Here is a 10311-nt window from a genome sequence, read left to right as displayed (position 1 = left end):
AGGTCCAGGCCCCTTATCCCCCACCCACAGGGCCCCTCACTTCCCCCTGCCCCCCAGCTGCTGGGGCTGAGGAGCCCCTGTCCCCTGCAGCAGCACCGGAGCCCTGGCTGCCACTCATGGGAGGTGGCGGCTGCTGCAGCCAGAGCCGGGAGCAGAGCATGGAGCCCAGCTCCCCACCCCCGCAGGCAGCATGGCCAAAGTAGAGTCTGTCGGGGGTGAAAGGGCAGGCAGCCCACTGCAGGCTTGGGCTCCCCACCCTGCTGCCCTCCCTCTGGAGCCTCAGTGACCCAGCAGGCAGGCCCTTCTTGGCAGGGTAGAGTAGGGCCAGGCAGAGAAGCTCCTTACCGTTAGGAGCTCTGCACTGTCCTGATGCGGTGCCCTTGCCCTCCTGGCAGCAGCAAGGGGCATAACTCCTTGCCACCACCACCACTGCTGCCAGGCAAGCAGGGGATGCCTTGCCATGGTGGCGCATGGCTTACAGTAGCAAGGAGCTTCTCTGCCTGGCCCCACTCTGCCCTGTGCACCAAGTCCCACCCACTGGGCTGCGGAGACCCTGTCTGGAGGGCAGCAGGGTGGAGAGCCTGAGCCTGCAGTGGGCAGCCCACCTCTGCTCCACCCCATGCACAGAACTGGGGGGCATGTGCCCCACCCGGCGGGAGTGCATGCAGCAGCAGGGAACCAGCCCTGTTTCCCCCACACCCCGGATGAGCCACCCATGGCTCCATCCAGCTCCCTACTGGGGCCCTGCAGCTGTGCATTGCGGCCCTGGGCCCTAAGCCCCACATACTGCCTGGCAACAGCCCCAGCCCAACTCACTCCCTCCCTCCCTCCCTCTGGGGGCTCAATCCTCCCCATGACCAAATTTACCTGTGGTAGGTGTTCTCCAGGCTGCTTGACTACACCCCTTGCCTGACTGCCCTCCTCCCACTCCCCCCAGCCCTTTGCAGGCAGGTACCCTGCCAGCCTGTAGAGACCTCTTTCAAAAGTGGAAAATCTGCATGTTTCTCCATTAAAATGAGAAATTCATGTTTTTCTCAGTTAAAAGGGAAACACATTTTTTCCTGTTTTTCCATGGGAAATGGAAACCCTGGATCCCTGTACATTACTCATTGGCCTGGCATAACCTCATTTTTTTAGCCATGTTCTAAAGCAAGCAAAACCTGGGGAATGAGGCTGAAGCTCCAACTCCCAGTTTGCTCGCAATTCTACAGCCATTTCTTTGTCATCCAGTATTCAAAGTTCATTCAAAATATTCATTATTTTTATAGTTCAGCACAGCAAATACCATTCAGTGTTCATACCAGTGTATATTAGAAATGCTTTATAAAATAATTATTCAAACATGGGTCTGGGTTTGGCATTTCCCAATGTGAAGTGTAACAGGAAACTAGCCTGGCTAGACAGTGATCTTTTCAAGGAGCTGAAATTCAAAAAGGAATCCTATACAAAGTTGAAATTTGGTTATAGTACAAGGGAAGAGAGTATAAGAATATAACACAGGCATGCATTAATAGGAAAATAGGAAAGCCAAGGCACAATCTAAGGGCCTTGTTACATGTTAGTTTTAGGCAGCTCCTAACTCCTGAATTGTCCACACATTCACACTTAATTTTAAGCACTCTTTAGGCATCTTAAAGTTATTCCACTCCAGCCTAGGTTTATCTCTAATCCATGTTACCCGGCTCATTTTAAAGTAAAGAATAGCCACTCTAGGCTATATGCTACAGTGAACATCCTCCCCAGCACCCCAGATCCCTGTTCACTGCCCCCTGCAACTAACTTGTGGCTTCCCATACTGTCTGTCCCTGGGAAGCAGGCATGAAAGGTTAACCTGCCTGTCTGGCCATGACTGCTGCTGCTATCTGGGTGGGGCTACCCAGAGAAAAGCAGCATTTGGGCAATCAGGTTAACCAGCTGGGCGGACAGGCACTCTGAGGGGCAAGGGAGGAGCAAGGGGCAGGGGGGAAGCCCAGAATGGGAGTGGGCTTTCCTTTCAGTCCTCCAGGCCCCTGCTGACCCACATGTGTGACTGCTCCAAACTTGAGCTAGTACTAACACTGATCAACATTTAAGCATCTCACAGCTGAAAGCTGCGCAAGGCCCTGAGATGCAGGCAGAGAAGGGACATCAAAGGCAATAAAAAGGTATGTCAAAAATAAAAGGAAGACTAGAGAAACCATAGGTCCATTATGACATTTGGAGGGTATAGTTATAAACAATGCAGAGAAAGCTGAAGTATTTAATGCCTTTTTATCTCAGTTTTCACAAAAAGAGGTGCTACCAGATGACAAGTGCAACTGACAGCAAAGATAGGGAAGGAGGCAAACAGCCTAGATTAATGGCAGAACAGGTGTGGGATTACTTTGAGAGGTTAGATGCTTTTAAGTCATCAGGACTGGATGGGACACACCCAGAAGGACTGAAGGGATGGGCTAAGGTAATTCCAGGGCCATGGGCCCTAGAAAACTCTTTGAAAACTCATGGAGATTGGGTGCGGTCCCAAATAATTGGAAAAGGGCAAATCTAGTCCCCATCTTTAAGAGAGGGAAGCAGGTAGATCCAGGGAACTATCAGCCTGACCTTGATTATGGTCAGGTTCTCAAAGAATCCATTGTGAAGCACCTAAAAGAGAATGGGCTGATCAGGAACAGCCAGCATGGATTCGTCAAGAGCAAGTCATGCCTGGCCAACCTGATCTCCTTCTATAATAAGGTGGCAGGGTCTGTGGATGAGGGGAGAGCAGTGGATGGCATATTTGTTGACTTCAGCAAGGCTTTTAACACTGCTCCCATGACATTCTTAACAACCTAAGGAAATACAGACTAGATGGAAGTATTGTAAGGTAACTAAACAGGTGGTTGAATCATCAGCTGGAGTACTGTGCGCTGGGCACCCCAATTCAACAAGGACATGGAAAAACTTGAGAGGGTCCAGGGAAGAGACACCCATGTGATCAGGGACTCTGCAGATCATACACATATGAGGAGAGGCTGAGGGACTTGGGCCTTCTTCAGCCTACAGAGGCAAAGGCTGAGAGGGGGCTTGGTAGTGGCTTACTGCTACATCACGGGAGTACATCAAGAACTCAGTGAACAGCTGTTCACCAGGACACCCCTGGGGAAGACCAGGAGCAATGGATACAAACTCCTGGAAGGCTGTTTTAGGCTCCATTCCAGGAAAAACTCCTTCACAGTCAGGGTGTCCAGACTGTGGAATAAACTCCCTTCAATGGTGGTGCAGTGACCTACCCTGGAAATCTTCAAAAGGAGACTGGACAGTCACTGGAACCCCTAGTTGATCTTACAGAAATTAAGAACAGAAAAAAATAAATAAACCTGTCAAAACCTGCTCAACTGTGTTATAACTAAAAAAGTATTATTATATTTAGTGTTATGTTCCGTGCATATTCTACCACAGTAAGAATCAGAAGACCTACAGATGGCAGAGTTGCTTCACAAAATAATTATCTACAGCTATACAAAGCCTATATTAATCTTTCTTGCTATTCTGTCTAGTTTCTTATGGCTTCTAAAATGTAGATCACAGTGGGCACATCTACACATGCTGTTAATATTATTGAATAAACTGGTGCAGTTCATACCAGAGTTTATTGCTCCTGGGTGCTGCCTTTTCACATGCACCCAGAACCATAGCATGTTCAGTAGGGTCGGAGCAGCCCCATCTGGCAGGGGAACTGGGAGTCAGCCTGCCAACCTGGGGCTGCTCTGACCCAGCTCAGCATGCTGCAGAGGGGCTGGCTAGGGCAGGAGGGTGCTGTAGTACAGAGCTAGCCAGTAGGCAGTCCCTGCACTGAAGCACCCGCATGCTCCAACCAGCATCTACATGTGTGTTGCAGCACAGTAAATAATGGTGCCACAGGACAGTCCTTGTGTTTACAAGTACGAACCCATGGCAGCATTTATTAATTTATTGTGGCCTAATAGGGCCACGTGTGTGGGTGCTGAGACTTTACTGCAGAGCTAACTAGGAAACTCCACAGTAAATACCTCATGTAGACATACCCACTAGTGTCACTAGAGGGGCTCACAAATTACTCAAAAGAGCATGACCCTCTTATTCAGACACTACAATTAGCTGAACTAGCTGGTGTCTTTAAGGTTGCTGTGTATTCACATGTGGCATGCCACATTTTCCTTTTCAAAAGAATCTGGATAATTTGTTTTCTGTGGTAGGAGCATCGCTATCTCCTTTCTTCTTCAGATCAATGTTCCGACATAGAAACATGAGCCTCCTTTGACCAGATTGGTGGGAGCAGACATACTAGTTCTTACTACTGCCCCTTGGTAAAAGTAATTAAAAATATAGCTACCTAGCAATATTTGTTTTAGGTGGGAGAAAGTAACCACCTTTCCCAGCCCAGAAGAGAAACGATTCAAAGAATTTGCCTTCCTTTAGGATCTGATACGTACTCAGCTGAGGAGTCTAAGGGGAGACAGGGAAAAGCTGGAAGAACAAAAAATGAACAAAAGTCAGGAACACCAGGACTATCAGGTGGGTGCTCATGGTTAGTGGTGGGCCAGGTTTGTGTGGAGGAGAGAAGACATTTCTTTCTCTGTGGATTCAGGGGAGCTGGGTGTCTGGTTTTGTAAGCGTATGTTGCTGTATGTGGGGGTGCAGTAAGATGTGATGAAAAAGATGCTGTCTCTAGTGGGAGTCATTAGTGTCTGCAGAACAGAAGTACCCAGACATGATAGCCATAGAAACATTATTCCAAACATTAACAGAGCCTGCCTGTGCAGTGCTGGCTGCCTAAACCTGCAGACAGACCGCTCCAGGGCCAGAGATGTGAGCAATCTCAGCTTCTGTTATAGGAAGTGGGAATTCAGGGTGCTTCGAATTTCTGCAGGTCGGGCCCATTGAGCCTTATAGAGCGCTGCTTTGAATCACTGTGTGCTCCCTATCTCCCTCACTCTGCATCTGATCATTGCAGGAGAAGACTAAAACTGAAGGGCAGAAAATTGTCTCTGAATTTGAGCCACTGTGCCAGCTCATGAAAGAACAACAGTGCCTCCTGCTGGCCGGGTTGGATGAGCTGGACAGGATGATCAAGACGAGTCAGAAGGAAACTCTCACCAAGCCGTCTCAGGAGATTTCCCTTCTCAACAGCCTGATCATTGAGATGGAGGGAAAGTGCCAGCAGCCCTCAAGTGATTTCTTGCAGGTGAGACATGTTAAACTCCTTCAGTCCCTGCAGAGGAGGAAAAGGCCTGAATTACAGGTACAGGGCGATCAATAGGTCAGGGTTTGTAAATTGGCCAACTTTTATTCAAATGCTTGTATGGATCTCATGGTCTTAAAACATTCCTAGTGTATGGCATGTCTGGCTGAGTTCCTGCTTCCCTTCCTCTCCTAGGACATCAGAAGCACCTTGACTAGGTATGCGGCTCAATCTCCCTCCCCTCTGATTTCATGATTCCAGGGAAGGCCTTAGTGTCCTGACCCATCTCCCCAGGGCACCACACTTCAGCACATGGGGCAGATCACCTTTTGGAAAGAAATGAAGTTCACATGCTGAGGTTGTTCCCCTTCCAGTAAAATCTCTCCCATGTAGTGGGAAAGGTTATTAACCTTCCATTTTCTATAAAGGAGTAATACCATGCAGACTGGCTTCCTAAGGACTATGCCTCCTTACCTTTCAACCTCTTGTTACAGTCATAGAATCATAAAAAATGAGGGTTGAAGGGACCTCAGGAGGTCACATCTAGTCCAACCCCCTGGTCAAAGCAGGACCATCCCCAACTAGATCATGCCAGCCAGGGCCTTGTCTAGCCAGGTTGTAAAAATCTCCAAGGATGGAGCTTCCACCACCTGTCTGGGTAATCTGTTCTAGGGTTTTACTACCCTCCTGGTGAGGTAATTTTTCCTAATAACCTAAACTTCCCTCACTACAACTTGAGCCCATTGCTCCTTGTTCTGTCATCTACCATCAATCCTGGCCTTGTGAGACATCACCCAAGGTATAAATCTCCTGAGGGAGAACAGCAGGTGTGGACACTGGGGACATGTGTGCCCAGTCTAATGCCTGGAGAGCAGATGGTCACAGTACGAAGGCCGTGAGCCATGTAGGGCATGTTCTGGTTGCCAGAGAATGAAGGCAGAGTAGTCACTTGGACATGGAGACTCCAGTCCTATCTTATCCTTAAGGATGTTCTGGAGCAGGGGTTCTTAACGTCCAGCCCAGAGGCCAAATACAGCCCACCGAGAAATGGCATCAGGCCTGCAGGGTTTCCTCATGGGTCAGAAACTTGACAGCAGGGAATGGTGGAATCTCCACATGGCTGCTCTAACCTCACCCAGGCCATTGCCCACACAGCAGGATCAGGGTCAGGCCACCCCGATACATCCAGATCATGCCAGACTGCTTCCCCCTGCATGTCGAGATCAGGGCCATTTTGCCGCCTGCCCCCACCCCCCATCAGGATCAGGCCCAGGCTGCTTCCCCACCCCACCCCCAAAAATCAGATGGGGGGTGTCCCTCTGCTCCCCCACACATCTGGATCAGGGCTGCCCTGACCCTCCCCACACCTGCCCTTGCCCCATGCATCCAGACCAGGGCTGGGACCAGGATGTTTCCCACCCCACCCCAACCCATACCCTACCTGTTTTCAGGTTGGGTCTTGTCTTCTCCACCTCTGCCCCAGGCAGATGGATCAAGGTCCGGTTGTGCAACCCTCCACAGCTGGATTGGGACCACTGGCTGGATCTGGCCCACAGAGGGACCTGGCACCACCTATTAGGCCCATGGGGTGAAAAGGTTGGGCACTACTCTTCTGGAGGATTCAGGGTGGAAGGCCCTTCTGGAGGGAGCTGGCACTGTCAGGGTTCGTGTTGCACCAGCCTTCAGGCTGGGATACATAGAGGCAGCCAGCCGCCCAGCCCCTGGATCTAGCAGCTGCCTCTAGTATGACTCTAGACTGTTTCTTTCTTTCCAGGTGCATGAAAAGAAAGTTCCAGCATGTGGTGGAGATGTGCCCAGAGGAGGAAAGAACCGTGGTGACTTCTCTGAACAAAATCAAAATCTAAAGAAGATGCTAGGTACTGAGATGGGATCTTAGAGGCAAATAAAGTTGCATCCCTGGAATGGTAGACAGGGGGTTACCAAAGATAAAACCTTCATCTCCTGGGATCAAATATAGAACCTAAATCCACCCAGCTGGCATGGCAGATTCCAGGAGTTTCGGTGCCTGTAGACATGCAGGGACGATGCTCCAATGCGCTGTAATTAAGTGAGTCTGCTTAAGCATGCTAATTAGCATGCTCCAGCAGCCTTCACATCTCATGTAATCAGTGTCTCCACACTTCAAAATGGGAGCAGGGGCACTTTAACTAAAGCTCATCAGATGAACTTTAGTTAAAGGGCCCCCACCCCCTTTTCAAGGCATGGGACACTGAATACATGAGACCCTGCAGGCGTTTTAAATTAGAGCAGCTCTCAGAGCTCCTCTAATTAACATAGTCCCCTCCACCCCCGCCATGGAGCATGTGTAATGGGTCCCAGGATGTCTGGCTCTGACTTTGTTGCTTTGGGCAAGTTTTTATGGCTGAAAATTTACAAAACTGGTAAAATTTGGTGCTTCACATCATCATTGCCCCAACTACAGAAAGGCTGGGCATTTGATTCAGAGCTGCTCTGAATGATGTCAGGTATGGTCAGCAGGAACTGCAAATCCCTGTCCTGACTGAGAACCAGGGCCTGGATGGGCTGGAAATGGAGGGGAAGGGGGACCAGGCCAGAGGCGGGGCAGGGCAGGGCAGGCCAAGAAGAGAGGGCCAATACCTGAATGAGATAGCACTTCTGGTAGTTTGTATCTACATAGGACTGAAGTAGAGGGAAAACTTTGCCAGGATGCCAGAACCTCTCCAGCATGAGCCAAAGCCTGTGCCAGCCAGGGAATAAGTGAATCATAAACTATTTTTCTGTGCCAGGAGCCATTTCACCAATGCCAACTTGATCTTGCCATTCCCTGGTTTTGATTGTCATTTTCCGGTACCAGTGAAAGCAGGATGGGCTAAGCACTGAGCAGCCGCTGGAAAAGATACGTTTTACCTTCCCAACTTTAATTGCTCACTTACAACTTTCTTCCTTATTCTGTCTACTGGGAAAAAAGCATCCTCCCTTGGGGGAGCAGGGAGAAGCGGAGGCAGTTTCTGCAGCCACCACCGCAACAGCTTCCAGCAGCAAGGGAGAGGAGCTGCCCTGGCATCTCCTTAAATTCAGGCACCGAGGACGGAGACAGAGCTGCCCAGGATGTTCTGAATTGTAATTTCTGTGACTTTCTCCTGGCTCCATCATCTGACCTGGAGAAGGATGCGGGGGACCTCAGGGATCATACAGCAAGGGTAAGCTAAGACAAAAATACCCATATGTGCCCCCCACAAAACTGCATATTTTCACTGCCCGGCACCCAAACTGCCTCAGCTACATCACTCAATATGGGCTGACATTTTACATGTCTTTTATATCAGTTCAGAGAGTAGGGACCTTCCACAGAGCTGAGTTGTGTCTTTAATACTCCGATTCATTCCCTTTCTCTCTTGGCAGAAAATGTGACCATGGATCCAGACACAACGCATTGCCGACTTGTCCTGTCAGAGGATCGGAAACGTGTGAGATGGGGAGACACGGAGCAGGATCTGCCCAACAACCCTGAGAGTTTGCTCCATGGTTCTGTGTACTGGGCTGCGAGGGGTTCACCTCAGGGAGACACTGCTGGGAAGTGGCAGTGGAGGGGGTAGGAGTCTGGGCCGTGGGGGTCGCCAGAGAGTCTGTGACGAGGAAGGGACGGCTCATCCGTAACCCTGAGGCAGGGATCTGGGCTATGGAGCTGTTCTGTGGTCAGTGCAAGGCTCTCACATCCCCTCATTTTACCCTCCTGTCCCTGCCTCACGTCCCCAGGAAAGTTTGCATCGCTCTGGACTATGAAGGAGGACTTGTGGCATTTTCACATGCTGATAACGATGACCCAATCTTCACATTCCCCCCAGCCTCGTTCACTGGGGAGAAAATCCACCCTTGGTTCTGGGTAGGAGAAAGATCCCTGCTTATACTTTGTCCCTGAGACATGGGAGACAGAATAGCCCAGAGAAATGATAACATCCTCTGTGAGCTGCAAAGAGCCTGTCTATTCAGCTCCTGTTTTCTCACCTCTATAACAAAAATCTCAGAGGATTTGCACTGTAAAAGCCACAGAGAGCAGCATGTGCTTTGGATAGATAAAGCAGTGCTATTGAAGTAGGCACCATTACTTGTTCGTCCCTCTGCCTTACTGCTCTGGAGACTCCAGTCACATTGTCTGTGCAGTGGGAAACCCCAAGCTGAAGAGCAAAAGGCCACTTTAGTCCAAAGGTGAATGCTCCTTGGCCTTCTTAAGCCAGGGAAGAAGCTCCTGTTGGAGGCTATGCATGACAGAAACACTGATTTTAATGAATGAGAACATTGTGCCTGGGGAAAAGCCAGAAGCTCCACTCCTGTTGTGAGCATTTTATGCAAATCTATTTAATTTGATCTCCTTTGAGTCTTCCTGTGGGCGTGTGTACATGAGACATTTACTGCGCAGTTAACTAATTAACGGTACGGTAAACATCTCAGCATCTATTTGGTCACGCAAAACTAATAAACTCTGCAGCAAGGAGGGTTTTTTGTGCACAGTAGCACTTGTGTAGATGCTGCCTGCTGGCCAGTCCCACACTGAAGCACTCTCATACCCCAGCCCTCTGCAGCATATTGAGCCCCGTCAGAGCAGCCCTAGGTTGACCCCCCAGATCCCCAGCCAGTCAGGGCTGCTGCAATCCAGCTCAATGTGCTGTGGTCCAGGGGCGCGTGGAAATTGCATGACCAGGAGCTTCGCAGGAGTTTATTGCTGTGTGTTAATGGCTTATGTAGATGTGCCCTGTATGAACTCCTGCAGCAGGGCCAAACTTGCCTTCCTGGCCTTATCCATACTAGTGCAGCCATGCAGCATGTGGTGCAGCAGACACATCTACTCTGTCCAATACTGATTTATTTTTTTTGCTGCTGGAATTCTAGTTCAGTGATCTTATTCCTTCAGTTTGGGCCATCTAGGTTTAAGTTAAACTGGTGCCATAGGTAATCGCATCACAAATAGTCTTCCCAGTTCAGCTGGAGAAAGTCTCAGTGCAAGTGGTATAAGCTGATATGTCAGGAGAGCCAAATCCAGAGGTCAATGACTATGTAGACTGAGCACTCATCTAGAGGAGGTGAGATCCCTGTGCCAAGGGCTGTTTATACATTTTATTCAATGGCAGCCTTATCTAAAATGCAAGCTGCTG

General features: G+C 49.6%; 2 protein-coding genes across 2 annotated transcripts in view; both read left to right on the top strand.

Annotated features, from left to right (window-relative positions):
- The window catches only part of LOC109308978 (tripartite motif-containing protein 15-like), an 8069-nt gene extending 836 nt beyond the window's left edge, over positions 1-7233 (top strand). Inside the window, exons 2-5 of the mRNA XM_019533488.1 lie at positions 4417-4512; positions 4952-5182; positions 5375-5397; positions 6954-7233. Coding sequence (XP_019389033.1) covers positions 4480-4512; positions 4952-5182; positions 5375-5397; positions 6954-7044 — 378 coding nt within the window. The 5' untranslated portion in view covers positions 4417-4479 and the 3' untranslated portion in view covers positions 7045-7233. The remainder of the gene's footprint in view (positions 1-4416; positions 4513-4951; positions 5183-5374; positions 5398-6953) is intronic.
- Positions 7234-8085: 852 nt separating this feature from the next.
- Positions 8086-9626, top strand: LOC109308758 (butyrophilin subfamily 2 member A2-like; the record flags this gene model as incomplete). The annotated part of the gene is given in 4 exon segments (XM_019533163.1): positions 8086-8341; positions 8344-8361; positions 8564-8671; positions 8674-9626. Coding segments are annotated over 4 exon segments (789 nt in total), but the record flags the coding sequence as incomplete, so codon positions are not given.
- Between the last annotated feature and the right edge of the window lie 685 nt (positions 9627-10311).

The sequence above is a fragment of the Crocodylus porosus genome, unplaced genomic scaffold (genome assembly GCF_001723895.1).
Source record: "Crocodylus porosus isolate Cpor-Errol unplaced genomic scaffold, CroPor_comp1, whole genome shotgun sequence".
NCBI classification, from domain to species: Eukaryota; Metazoa; Chordata; order Crocodylia; family Crocodylidae; genus Crocodylus; species Crocodylus porosus.
The sequence above is the reverse complement of the archived record's forward strand: the minus strand, read 5'-3'. Positions and strand labels throughout refer to the sequence as shown.